This window comes from Phyllostomus hastatus, unplaced genomic scaffold (genome assembly GCF_019186645.2).
Source record: "Phyllostomus hastatus isolate PE091 unplaced genomic scaffold, TTU_PhHast_1.1 phas_scaffold_12, whole genome shotgun sequence".
NCBI lineage: Eukaryota > Metazoa > Chordata > Mammalia > Chiroptera > Phyllostomidae > Phyllostomus > Phyllostomus hastatus.
The window spans coordinates 13,932,094-13,947,265 of NW_025334007.1; the positions used below are offsets into that span (position 1 = coordinate 13,932,094).

At 37.6% G+C, this 15,172-nt stretch overlaps 1 protein-coding gene across 8 annotated transcripts in view; it reads right to left on the reverse strand.

Moving 5' to 3' along the window:
* The window catches only part of REPS2 (RALBP1 associated Eps domain containing 2), a 202,868-nt gene that overhangs the window by 6,997 nt on the left and 180,699 nt on the right, over window positions 1-15,172 (reverse strand). For all 8 annotated transcript variants that reach the window (XM_045856066.1, XM_045856067.1, XM_045856065.1 and 5 more), the window contains one exon: window positions 9,999-10,104. In XM_045856066.1, coding sequence (XP_045712022.1) covers window positions 9,999-10,104 — 106 coding nt within the window. The remainder of the gene's footprint in view (window positions 1-9,998; window positions 10,105-15,172) is intronic.

Below are 15,172 nucleotides of genomic sequence, written 5' to 3' on the forward strand. Positions count from 1 at the left end.
ACAGAGTAGATTCAGGGATCCACTGGATCTACTATTGAGATGGACTTGAGCTACAACTCCACTGACCACCTGACCTCCAGAAGCTCCTACGGATTGGTATGCCACATTGAAAGGGGACAAGCACCAAAACCAAACAAAATACAAAACAACAACAAGGTCACATACAAATATTCATAAAACAGAATGAAGGTTAAAATATTAAAAAGAATTTTTATTCTCATATGGTAGAGAATAAAACTTTTATTCACTTTTTTATTTAGTGAACAGTTCTATAAATTTTAACACATGTATAGATTTGTGTAACTACCACCACGAAGAGGGTGAATTACATTTCCAACAAGCAAAAACTCTCTGGTACTACTCATTGATATCACAGAATCTTACCTCATGCAAAACCCCTGACAACCACTGGTCTTTCCAAGAATGTCAAATAAAAGGAATCATGCAGTGCATAACCTTTTGACACTGACCTATCTAACTCAGCATAATGTCTTTGAAGTTCATCCAAGTTATTGTGTGTATCATTCCTTTTTATTGCTAAGCACTATGCCACTGTACTGTGTGAATGTACCGTAATTTATGTATTCATCCTTTGAAGGACATTTGGATTGTTTCCAGTTTTTGCTATCACATAAAACTGCCGTGAACATTTGGGTATAGATTTCTGAGTAAACATAAGCTTTCATCTCACTAAAGCAGATATTCAGAGTGGGACTGGTAAGTGTATGTATAATATCATAAGAAACTACAAAATAATTTTTCAGTGTGGGGTACCAATTTGCATTCCTATAATCAATGCATGAGAGTTCCAGTTGCCAGTACTTGGTGTTACCACTATTTTCTGTTTTAGCAATTATAATATGTGTATAGTGGTACATGATCATGGTTTTAATTTTAATTTTCCTACTGGCTAATGATATTCAATATATTCTCACATGTTTATTTGCCATCCTTATATACTCTTTGGTGAAGTATCTGTTCAAGTCTTTTGACCATTTTTGAGTTGTTAGAGTTTTTTTTTTTTAAAGACTTTATTTATTTATTTTGAGAGAGAGAGAGAGAGAGAGAAACATCAATGTGCGGTTGCGGGGGGTTCTGGCCTGCAACCCAGGAATGTACCCTGGCTGGGAATCGAACCTGGGACACTTTGGTTCCCAGCCCACGCTCAATCCACTGAGCTACGCCAGCCAGGGCTGAGTTGTTAGAGTTTTAAGAATTCTTCAGCTTTAAGAGTTCTTTATATAATCTAGATACAAGTCCTTTATCAAATATGTAAGTTGCAAATATTTTCTCCCAGTATATAGCTTGTCTCTTAAATCTCTTGACAGTGTTTTTGGCAGAGCAAAAATTTCTGAGTTTGATGAAGTCCAGTTTTTTGAGTTTTTCTGTTATATATTGTGCTTTTGGCATCACTTCTAACCCCAGGTCATAAAGATTTTTTTCCTCTAAGATTTTTTTCCTCTATTTCTTCTAAAAGTTTTATATCTTTGTGTTTTACATTTGCATCTAGGACCCTTTCAAGTTAATCTTTGTATAAGATGTGAGGTTTATATCAAGGTCCTTTTTCTTTTTTACATATGAATGACCAATTACTCAAAAACAATTTGTTGAAAAGACTATCCTTTCTCCATGAATTGATTTTGCACCTTTGTCAGATTTAATTGATGTATTCATGTGATCTACTTCAGAACTGTCTATCCTATTCCATTGATCTATGCATCGATATCTCCAATACCATGATGTCTTGATTACTAAATCTTGATATTAAAGTAATTCTTTCAACTTTGTTCTTCTTTTTCAAATTTCTTTTAATTATTCCAAAAAAGTATCCTGCTAGTACTTTGATTGGTATTACAATAAATCTACAGATCACTTTGGAAAAAGTGACATCACTACTATGTTGAGTCTTCCAATCCACAAACAGCATATGTCTCTTCATTTACTTTGGTCTTCTTGAATTTCTTTTAACAGCACTTTACAGTCTTCAGTATACAGATCCAGTTGCGTTTTTTTTTTTTTTAATTCTCACTGGAAGACTTTTTTTCACTGCTTTCAGAGAGAGAGGAAGGGAGAGAGGAATGGAGGGAAACATTGATCAGTTGCCTCTCATACACTCCTGAACCGTGGATCACATGCATCAAGACTGAGGATCATGCATACCCAGACCAGGGATCAAACCCACAATGTAGGTATGTGCCCTGACTGGGAATATAACCCGCAACTCTTTGGTTATGGGATGATGCTCCAACCAACTGAGCCACACCAGTCAAGGCAGATCCTGTGTGTTTTGGTGACTTTATACCTAAGTATTTTTAAAACTATTTTATTTATTTATTTTTAGAGAGAGGGCAAGGGAAGGAGAAAGAAGGAGAGAAACATCAATGTGTGGCTGCCTCTTGTGCACTCCCTACAGGGGACCTGGGCCACAACGCACGCATGTGCCCTAATTGGGAATTGAACTGATGACCCTTTGCTTCACAGGCCCATGCTCAATCCACTGAGCTACCCTAGCCACAGAAATATACCTAAGTATTCATTTGGGGTTGAGGGCAAGCTATTGTGAATAGTATTGTTTTTCAAATTTCAGAATAAATATTTAATGAATAAATTTTAAAATGTATTCATTATTTATATACAGGAAAATTATTGCTTTTTGTGTGTTGATCTTGTATTCTGTAACCTTTATTCATAAACTCAGAGAATAAAATCTTAAAATACAATTCAATTCTTAAAAACATTGAATATGACAAAAATACATTATCACAATTGATCATTTAAAATTCAACAACACAAAAACTTGGGAATTTAACAAAAGATATGCAATAGCTTTGTACAATCAGAACCACTGAGAGGAAGTTTATAAGATCTAAGTAACTGGAGAGAAGTACTATGCTCAAAGACTGGCAAACTCAACATTGTTTATATGTCAATTGTCCTTAAACTGATCTATCGATTCAATGCAAACTGAATCATAATCCTAGTAGGCTATTTTGTGGCAAATGGCATACCTATTCTAAAATTTACATGAAACAAAGGGCCCAGAATAATCTTGTAAAAGATCAAATTGAAAAATTTATACTACCTGATTTCAAGACTTACTATAAAGCAACACTAATCAAGAATGTGTGTTACAGGTATAAGGATCAACAAATAAATTAATGGGACAGAATAAGAAACCAGAAATAAATTTACATTTATATGTTCACTACACTTTGCCAAGGACACCAAAGTAATCCAAGAGACACACTCCAGCTTCGTGGTTACACACATAAACTCAAAGTGAAGGGATGAGACAGATATTCCATGATGTAGACACAAAAAGAGAGCAGGGGCAGCTCTACTTAGATTAGACCAAATACACTTTATGCTAAAAACTGTAACAAGACAGAGAAGGTCATTACTTAATGTTAAAAGATTAATTCGTCAAGAAAATATAACCATCATAAATATATATGTACCCAACATCAGAGAAGCTAAAGATATTAAGAAATTGAAACCTATTGAAATAATAGTGTCAGAAAATGACCATAACCTGGTGAAGGAAATAGACATGCAAATCCTGGAAGCACAGACAGTCCGAAACAAGATGAATCCAAAAAGGCCCACATCAAGACACATCATAATTAAAAGTAAAAGGTTAAAGACAGGAAATCTTAAAAGAAGCAAAAGAAAAGCAGTTCATTACCTAGAAATGAGCTCCATAAGACTGTTAGCTGATTTCTCAACAGAAACTATGCAGACCAGAAGGGATTAGCAAGAAATATTTAGAGTAATAAAAAGCAACTTTTGGCCAAGATGGAGGCAGTGGTAGATACACTTTGCTCCTCACACAATGAAAAGGACGACAACTACAAAAAAAAAAAAAAAAAAAAAACAGAACTGACAGAAAATTGAATGTATGGAAATCTGACAACCAAGGAGTTAAAGAAACATTCATCCAGACTGGTAGGAGAGGCAGAGATGAGCAGCGGGGGTGGAAAGTACAAGCAGCAAGGCAGTGACTAGAAGATAAGGGTGGGTGATGCAGTGGCTAGTGGACAAGGTGGTCCCATATTTGTGTGCAGATAAACCAGGAGGAACAACTAGGGAACAAGATACACCGTGCAACCCAGAGTTCCAGCAAGGGGAAATAAAACCTCAAAGCCTCTGACTATAAAAACCTCTGGGAGTTGTGGTGGCAGAAGAAACTCCCAGGCTCACAGCAGAGTTCGTTGGAGAGATCCACAGGGTCCCAGAAAGTCTAGAAACTCACCCACCTGGGAATCAGCACCACAAGGGCCCAATTTCCTTGTGGGTAGCCGGGGAAGTGATTGAAAGCCAGCTGGGAGCTGAGCAAGCTGAACTGTTTCTTCTCAGACCCCACCTCCACATACAACAACACAATGCAGTGATGTGGGTTGTACTGCCCTGGTGAACACCTAAGGCTCCGCCCCTTACTACATATCAGCTAGGCCAAGACAAAAAAATATGGCCCAAATAAAAGAACAGATCAAAGCTCCAAAAATAGAACTAAGCAATGAAGAGATAGCTGAACTATCAGGTGCAGAGTTCAAAACACTGGTAATCAGGATGCTCACAGTAATGGTTGAGTATGGTCACAAAATAGAGGAAAAAGTGAAGAACATGAACAGCAAAATAAAGAAGAATATACAGGGAACCAACAGTAAAGGGAAGGAAACCAGGACTCAAATCAATGGTTTGGACCAGAAGGAAGGAAGAAAAACATTCAGCCAGAACAAAATGAAGAGACAAGAATTCAGAAAAATGAGGAGAGGCTTAGGAACCTCTGGGACAACTTTAAACGTTCCAACATCCAAATCATAGAAGTGCCAAATGGAGAAGAGGAAGAGCAAGAATTGAAAACTTGTTTGAGAAAATAATGAAGGTGAACTCCCCCAATCTGGCAAAGCAAATAGACTTTCAGAAGTCCAGGAAGGTCAGAGAGTCCCAAAGAAGTTGGACCCAAGGAGGAACACACCTAGGCACATCATCATTACATTACCTAAGATTAAAGGAGAGAATCTTAAAGCAGCAAGAGAAAAGGAAAAGAGTCACCTACAAAGGAGTTCCTATAAGACTATCAGCTAATTTCTCAAAAGAAACCTTGCAGGCAAGAAGGGGCTGGAAAGAAGTATTTGAAATTATGAAAGGCAAGGCCCTCGATCCAAGATGACTCTATCCAGCAAAGCTATCATTTAGAATGGAAGGGAAGATAAAGTGCTTCCCTGTTAAGGTCAAGTTCAAGGAGTTCATCATCACCAAGCTCTTATTACATGAAATGTTAAAGGAACTTATCTAAGAAAAAGATCAAAACTATGAACAGTAAAATGACAACAAACTCACAACTATCAACAAACAAACCTAAAAAAAAACAAACAAACTAAGCAAACAACTAGAACAGGAACAGAATCACAGAAATGGAGATCACATGGAGGGTTATCAGCAGGGAGGGGGAGTGGGGCAAATGGGGGAAAATGTACAGGGAGTAAGAAGCATAAATTGTGGGTACAAAATACACACAGAGAGGTTAAGAATAGTATGGGAAATGGAGAAGCCAAAGACCTTACATGTACGACCCATGGACATGAATTAAGGTGGGGGAATGCTGGTGGGAGACTGGGTACAGGGTGAAATAAAATAAAGGGGAGAAAAAATGGGACAACTGTAATATCATAGTCAATAAAATATATTAAAAATCATTTGGAGATTTTGAAAAAAGTAAAAATAATAATAAAATAAAAAATATTGTTTAGAAAAAAAGTGATGAAAAGCAAGAACCTCCATCCAAGATTACTCTATCCAGCAAAGCTATCATTTAGAATGGAAGGACAGACAAAGAGCTTCCCAGACAAGAAAATGCTAAAGGAGTTAAGTAATACTCTCACCACCAAACCAGTATTACATGAAATGTTAAAAGGTCTTCTTTAAAAAGAAGATATGAATAAAATGGCAATAAATACATATGTATCAACAACTGAATCTAAAAATCAAAATAAACAAACAAGGAGAACAAAAACAAACTCATAGATACATAGAACATTTTGACAGTTGCCAGAAAGGAGGGGAGTTGTGGGCATGGGTGAAAAATGCGAAGGGATTAAGAAGTACAAAGCGGCAGTAACAGAATAGTCATGGGGATGTCAAGTACAGCACAGGGAATATAGTTAATAATACTGTAATAACTGTATGATATCAGATGGGTAAAAGATTTATTGGGATAATCACTTAGTAAGTTATATGATGTGTAACCACTGGGGTGGTGTACACCTAAAACTAACATAATATTGTACGTCAACTGTAATTGAAAAATAAAAAATGATTTAAGATTTTAAAAATTAATCACATATATCCATGACATTACCTACCAATCCTAATCCTAGGTATTTACCCAAGAGAAATGAGAAGGTATTTGCAAGTTCCGGCCAAGATGGAGGTGTAGGTAGAAATCCTTCACTTCCTTGCACAACCAAAAGGAGGATAACAACCAATCTAAAATCAATAAACCACCAAATAATCAAACTTTATAGAACTCCAACAACCAAGGAATTAAAGAAAACAGAACAACCAGACTGGTGTGCCGAGACAAAGAAATATGGCCCAAATGAAAGAATAGGGCAAAACTTCAGAAAGACAGCTAAGCGATGAGGAGATAGCCAACCTACCTGATGGAGGATGTAAAGCCCTGGTAATCCAAATGCTCACAGAACTGATTGAGGTTGGTTAAAAAATGAAGGGGAAAAAAAAAACAAAAACAAATGAAAGACACCCAAAAATGAAATAAAGCAAAATATTTAGGGAACCAACAGTGACAGGAAGGAAACCAGGACTCAAAGCAATGATTTGGAACAAAAGGGAAAAATAAATATCCAACCAGAACAGAATGAAGAAACAAGAATTAAAAAAAGTGAAGAGGTACTTACAAACTTTTGGGACAGCCTGAAACATTCCAATATCTGAATTATAGGGGTGCCAGAAGGAGAACAGCAGCAAGAAATTGAAAACTTAATTGAACAAATAATGAAGGAAAACTTCCCCAATCTGGCAAAGCAAAGAGACTTCCAGGAAGTCCAGGAAGCCCAGAGAGTCCCAAAGAAGTTGGACCCAAAGAGGAACACACCAAGGCACATCATCATTAAGTTATTCAAGATTAAAGATAAGGAGAGAATCCTAAAAGCAGCAAGAGAAAAGGATACAGTAACCTACAAAGGAGTTTCCATTAGACTATCAGGTGATTTCTCAAAACAAACCTTGCAGGCGAGAAGGGGCTGGAAAGTATCTGAAGTCATGAAAGGCAAGGACCTACATCCAAGATTAAACTATCCAGCAGAGCTTTCATTTAGAATGGAAGGGCAGATAAAGTGCTTCCCAGATAAGGTCAAGTTAAAGGAGTTCATCATCACCAAGCTCTTATTATATGAAATGTTAAAGGGACTTATCTAAGAAAAAAGATAAAAAATATGAACAATAAAATGACAACAAACTCACAACTATCAACAAATGAACCTAAAAGAAAAGAAAAACAATGAAAACAAAAACTAAGCAAACAACTAGAACAGGAACAGAATCAGAGAAATGGACATCACATGGAGGGAGTTCAGTGGGGCGGGGGAAGGGAAGAATGGAGGGAAAAGGTACAGGGAAGAAGAAGCATAATTAGTAGGCATAAAAAGGATGGGGAGAGATAAAAATGGTACAGGAAACAGAGAACTCAGAGAACTTGTATGCACAACCCATGGACATGAACTGAGGGGGGACGGGGAATGCTGGAGGGTTAGGGGGGCAGGATGGAAAGGGGATAGAGGGGGGGAAATTGGCAAAACTGTAATAGCATAATCAATAAAAATACTTTTAAAAAAGAGAATGTAGTTGCACACAAAGGCCAATTCAAGAATGCAGTTTTATACAAAATAGCTAAAAACTAAACCGTTCAAGTATCCATTAATAGGCAAATTGAGAACCAAGCTGGCATATTCATTCAATGGAATACTACTCGGCCATAAAAAAGATCAGATTACTGACACATGCAACAGTATAAATTTCAAAAACATAATATTAAGTGAAAGAACTTTTACACAAAAATCATGTTAAGACACCTTTTCTATAAATCTATAGGCTAGGTGACACTATGGCATAAAAATTTAGAAGAGTGGTTATTTTGGCAAAAGTGGGATAGGAATTGACCAGGAAGGAGCAGGAGGGAGCTTCCTGGGATGATGGTAGTATCTTGTTAGGGGTGTGGGTTCCATAAGTGTACAATTTGTTAAAAACTGAGCAACAGTACCCTTAAGATTTGTGCATTCACTATATGTAAAATTTATATCATAAGAAGTCTGTAAAAATATTGAACTGCAGTTCATTATATGCATGCTAAATATTTAAGGCACATATACAGATGTCTTCAGGGATAGATAAAGGAATGGATATGTAAGAAAATCAAATATAGGCAAGTATTAATTGTAGAAACAAAGTAGTAGCTATAAAAGTATTTACTGTATGATTCTTTCAATGTTCTTGTATGCTTGAAAATGTACATAATAAAATACCAGGGCAGGGGGACTAAAAAAAGAGAAATCAAAGAAGGAAGAGGCAGCAGAGAATGCTAAAGAGGAAGCATCAGTAAAGTAGAAAAAAAATGAGCCAGGTTTGGTTTCCCAAAAGCCAGTTAGAAAAGCGACTTTAGAGGAGGGGATGGCAATTGTGTAGTCTGAAAATCCAAGTAATATTAAACCAGGCCCTTTGGATTTGGCTATTAAGAGGAGGTAATTGGAGGAGGGAAGTCACACTAAAGTGGAGGGAGAGAAAACTGTTGGTGAGGAAGCAGAGATAGTAAATGGAAAGAACTCCTCAGAAATATGGCTGTGGAGGAGGCCAAAGAGACCAGCAACAGCTGAGGAATGTGGGGTCAAGATGATAGACAAAACTGGAGCATGTTCATGTGTGGATGGAAATGAGCCAGCAGAGGATCAGGGGACACAGTAGGTAGAACTGTGAGAATATAATTTAGTTCAAATGAGGTTATGCTAGATTAGGTTGGCCCTTAATCCAATGACCAGTGTCCTCACAAGAAAAGGACGAAGTAAGAAGAGAAATTTGGACAGAAAGAGACACAGAGAGGTGGCCATGTGAGAGTGGAGACAGAAATCACAGTGATGCATCTGCAAGTTAAAAAGGGATCAGTCACATGGACCTAATCCCACATGACTGGTGTCCTTATAAAAAGGGGAAATTTGGGCACAGGCACAGACACTCACAGAGAGAACATGTGAAGAGACACAGAGAGGTGGCCATCTGAGAGTGGAGAGAGAAATCGCAGTGACGCATCTGCAAGCCAAGGACACCAAGCATTGCCAGCCACCACCAGAAACTGGGAAAAAGAAAGGCAGGGTTCTCCCCTAGAGAGAGCGAGCTTAGCTGACACCTAGGCTTCAGACTTTTAGCCTCCAGAGCTATGAGACTAGATTTGTTATTTTAAACCACCCACTTTGTCGTACTTTGCCATGGCAGCCCTGAGAAAGTAATACAGAGGAGATTAACAATGAAGAGGCATGGGTAATAAGAACAGGGGTGATGTCCTTAACAAGGTGATCTGGAACCATTTCCAAGGTACCAAGGGAGGGGCTGGCCTTTGATAGTATTAGGGCCACCCTCTTCCACTGAAATAAGTATAGCATCTTTCAGGGCAGATCTAAATAAGTAAGGGTTTACCCAGAAGCTTCAGACAATCTAGAACGCTTCAAACAGCCCTTATAATAGATTATGTTTCCTTTTAACTAACACATAATACACAAGCCTACATATTAGAGTTACTAGTCTTCCTCTAAACATACAAGAACCAACCAATGAATCTTAAACACAGCAATTCTGTGCCTTCCAAAAGGAGTTTGAGAACCAAGGGGCAAGTCTTACCAACAGAAATGGAACCAGTCAGCCAATGTTCAAAATGAAACAAAACAACTAGATGAAAAAGCCTGGGAATCCAAAATCGGGAAACCCCTTACCTTGAGCTGCTGCTGGAGTTCACTGTTCAGCCGGGCCAGCACCGCATTTGCCTCTTTATTTTTGCGGATAGCGGTCTGAATAGCCTTCTTTTGTTTGGAAGATTGTCTACAAAAAGCACAAAAAGTTCAGTCAAATAGAACTTAGAGGACTCTTGGACTCTTGTCAGAACAATCTGATTCATGACAAGTGCTAAACTAACAAGGGGCTAAATGTCACAGGGCTCCAAAAATAAAATCATATATTCACAAGCAGGCAGGCAGGCAGGCAGGCAGGCAGGCACACACCAAATTAAACAAGTCTGTCAGAATGAATTATTTACACCTAAAGTACCCATTTTATAACTTGAAGAAAAGCTGTGAATAGGGCCTTTTCAAATACTTTGTGTTCCATTTATTCCAAGATATTTTAATAATTATTTCTTCTGGACAAACCATATTAAAAACCGGAATGTCCTTTTTGTGTAGGCTTTAATGGGATTTAAAAGACCTGCGTGTGGCCATTGTGGACAGCTCTGAAGGTAAAACAAAAACATCCTCTTTAGCAAAGATCCTACATTAATTTAAGCAGCCTACGTAACTCTCCTTTATTTCTTTATTATTAGGGATAAGCGCCTGAGTGCAAGTGAACATGTGCATACGCATACACCAGCAGATATAGTTATACCACTTGAGAAATGCACAGAAACGTTTCAATACCCGTATTCCCAAATTAAGTCAATAGTAAATTCATAGAACAGGTATAAATAGGCTGACCATATGTCCCACTTTGCCCATTACAGTCTCTACTTACACTGCTTGTCTGGCCCTAATTATTCTTAGCACTCTCTTTCTCCCTCGAAACTGTCCACAGTTGGAATAATAAATCAACATGGTTGTATAACCTACAACTTCATAGCCCACAGCAAGAAAACACTAAATTCTCAGAGTGAAATGGCAATTTAAGTTCCCTTAGAAAAACAAACATATTTGTAATCACTGAGAGATGAGTTCTAGTCCAGAGCAACTAAACTGGAATGCATTGTGACCACTGTAGCAATCTGATTAATATTCACTGAGAATATTCTCTATGCCAGTCATTCTGCGATTCTCTAGGAAGCATACATACTCTGTTCCCCAACAAATTTGAAGATTATTTTTTCTTTTTTTTCACACAAGGATGTTAGCTATTTGATTAATGAATTAACTTTTTCTAGTGTTTCCTACTGATTCTCAAGTCAAAAACCTCTGCTTTGGCTCATCCAGTCTTACTCTTTCTTGAATGAAAAATGCTAACTCTTCTATGACACCTTCATGGGTCCTCTGAGTTGAAAATAAACTTCTTTCTCTTGCATTTCAGTCTTTTTTTTTAATTGTTCAATTACAGTTGTTCCCATTTTCCCCCATTACTCTCCCCTGCCCTACCCACCCCTCACCTCCCACCCTCAATCCTTCCCCCATTTGTCCTTGTCCACGGGTCCTTTACACATGTTCCTTGATGACCTTTCCCCTGCTTCCCCCCATTATCTCCCTCCCCCCTCCCCTCTGGTTACTATCAGTTTGTTCCTTATTTCCATGTCTCTGGTTTTATTTTGCTCGCTTGTTTGTTTTGTTTACTGGAAAATTTTCACCCTTATATACAGGAAAGGGCCTTCAAAATCTACTTTTTTAAATACATAGACCAGATGGTTTCAGGACAAATGGAGAAGACACATTTCTCTATTCCTTCCAAGAAGTAATACAGTTAAACTCTGGATATAATGCATGAAACATAAGATGACTCCAAAAAGTTGAATGGAGAAGGTAAACTACCTAGGGAACTCAGTACCCAGGGAAACATGTAGCAGGGAATTCCCTAGGTGTGATTTTTTGCTGCATAGGTCCCAGACTGGATAGTGAAGATGTTGGCAATCCATAAATGTCAATGAGGGTGAATCAAAAATAACGCCCCCCCCCCGCAATCCTGCTCTCTCTCTCTAATCAAAGAACTTGGAAAAGGGCAGCTTAGCAACACAGAAATCAGACACAATCTCCCCCCTGATTATAGATATAAAATCTTTAACCAAATATTAGAAAACAGAATTCAGCAGTATGTAAAAAGAATTATATACCATGACCAAAGGGAATTTATTCCAAGGATGAAAGATTGATTCAATATTCAAAAATCAATCAATGTAATCCACCATCCTAATAGGTGAAAGAACAAACATCACATGACCATATAAATTGATGTAGTAAAATCATATGATAAAACTCAACACCTATTCATGATAAAAAAAAAAACTATGAATAGAGGTGAACCTCCTCAACTTCATAAAGAAGTTCTACAAAAAAACTACAGTAATGTCATACTTAATGAAAATCTGAATGTCCTCCCCACAAAGATTAGGAAGAAGACAAGAATTTCTACACACATCACTATTTTCAATATAATGCTGAAGTCTTAGCCAGCACAATCATGCAAGAAAAGGAAATAAAGGGCACACATCTTCAAAAGAAATGAACTTGTCTATATTTGCAGATGACATGATGGTCTATGTAGAAAATCCCAAGGAATCTACAAAATCTCCTAGAACTAGTAAGTGATTTCAGCATGAATGAAAGTGAGTTTACAGGATAGAAGATTAGCATACAAAAATTTAAAGTATTTCAATATATTAACAATGAACACTTGAAAATCAAAATAAAAATATATAATATCATGTACAAAGACTCAAACTGAAATCCTTAGATATAGCAAAACATGTACAGAACTTACATGCTGAATACTATGCAACACTGAAAAAAAGAAATAGAGTAAGACCTAAATAAGTGGAGAAACAGATCATGTTCCTGGATTGGAAGACTCAACATAGTGAAGACATCAACTTTCACCAAATTGTATTTAGAATACATGAAGAACTCTCAAACTCAACAGTAAAAAGAACAATTCAATCAGAAAATAGGCAATGGGCAGGAAGAGACATATCACCCAAGAAGATATATGATGGCAAATACACACATGATAAGATGTTCAACATCACTAGCCATTAGGAAAATGCTAATTAAGACCATGATGGAATAGCACTACACACCTACTAGAACAGCTAAAACAAAAAAATTGTGACAATACCAAATGCTGGTGAGTATGTGGAGGAACTGAATCTCTTAAACACTGTTGGTGGGAAGATAAAATGGTACAGCCATTTTGGAAAACAACTTGGCAGTTTCTTTAAAAAACAAAGCTAGACGTAGCACACAACCTAACAATCACACTCCTGAACATTTATCCCGAAGAAATGAAAACTTATGTACACACAAGAACCTGTACACAGAAGCTCACAGCAGCTTTATTTGTAATACTCAACCAACTAGACACAACCAAAATGTCTCTCAACAGGTGAATGACTAAACAGACTGTGGTATATCTATGCCATAGAATACTGCTTAGCAGTACTAATTGAGATACATATAACGACTTGAATGGATGTCAAGGGTATTATGCCAAGTGCAAAAAGACACATACTGTATGATTGTATTTATATAGCATTATCAAAATGACAAAACTATAGAAATAGAAAACAGGCTAGTGGTTGCCAGGGGCAAGAAATGGCCAAGAAGAGAGAGTAGGTGTAACTCCTGTATCTTAATTACAGTGCTGGTTAAACAAGACTCTACACATGTGACAAAATAGCAATGAACTACTGTTGACCCTTGAATAACACAGGTTTGAACTGCACAAGCCCATTTATATGCAGATTTTTTTCAATAAATACCTGTACTGTTTTCCATCCATGGTTGGGAGTCCACAGATTTGAAAGACTGAGTGGATGCACTGACTGACCAATTTTCTATAGGGCACTTGGACATCCGTGGATTTTGATATCTGTGGGGGGCAGTGTGAGGGTACTGGAACCAATCCTCTGTAGACACCAAGTTATGGGATAGTAAAAATTTGTAAATGGAATTTTGACTTCATGGGGTGTTGATGACCCTAAACCCCATGTTGTTCAAGCGTCAACTGTATACACATGCACTGTCCTAATGCCCATTTTCTGGTTTTGATGATATACCACATTGAGAACATCATGTAGGCATGCAGACAATGCCACACTGGCTGCTGGACAAGCCCTTAAGTGGTACAGGACACCTCCTGGCATTAAAGAGATGAGCAGAATCCATGGAGGCTGGCATAAGTTTAGTCATAGTGCTGTCACTCAACATCACATATCTCCAAACTGCTCAAACCATTCTATTTTCCAAAGTCCATGCTAAGCAGATACATGAGATGTGGGGGAAAACCAATTAAGCCAAATGATTTTAAAGAAAAACTCCACTTTTGACCTTAAGGGCAGATATTAATGATTACACAATCTGAGATCTGTTTATGATATGACTTGTAACTTGGACTCAGTTCCTTTGCCCTAAATAGAGTAGGCAATGATGATATGTAAAGGAGAATTTCTTTCTTATAATAGGCCAGTTCTGATGTTCATTTCCCAAAGAGCTGACGAGGATTTTGCAACTAATCTATTTTTTAGCCTTTCTTAACGAATGTTCTGTTACAGAATTAAGAAAATGATTTGTGACTTTTCTCAATTTTCCCAAAGAGGATACATAGTAAGGACCAATGTAGATGAATATGAGGTCTACTTACTATAGACAATGGATGTCTAAGGGCAACAGAGTTTAACTCTTTCTCAGAACCCTGACTGAGAAAGGACCACATATAGACTAACCACCATGTGCCTGGCTGTCTCTTCTCCTTGAGACTTAAAAAATTACGAATGCTAAGTCACTTCTTATCACTCCAAAATAAACTGGTCTGGGAACCAAAATTGGTTGCATGAAGTCCCCTGACCCCAAAGCTTAACTCCCTGCCATTTATAGCACTATTTGTGTTGCTCGTCGGTTATAGTCGGTTATAGGGGCTCGTCGGTGCCCCTCAGCCTGACACCACATGGTTACCTAACCAACGAGAGAGTATCATGGTAAGGGACAGTCACTGAACAAGCAGATAAAACATTTCCTTTTAAGAAATGGTGCTGGGACAACTGAATGTCCACATGCAAAAGAATAAAGTTGGACCCCTTCCTCATTCTATACACAAAAATGACTTCAAAGTTGATCATAGGCTTCAGTCTAAAACCTGAAACTGTAAAACTTTTAGATGCAAACACAGGAACAAATCTTCATGAACGTGGGTTAGGCAATGGTTT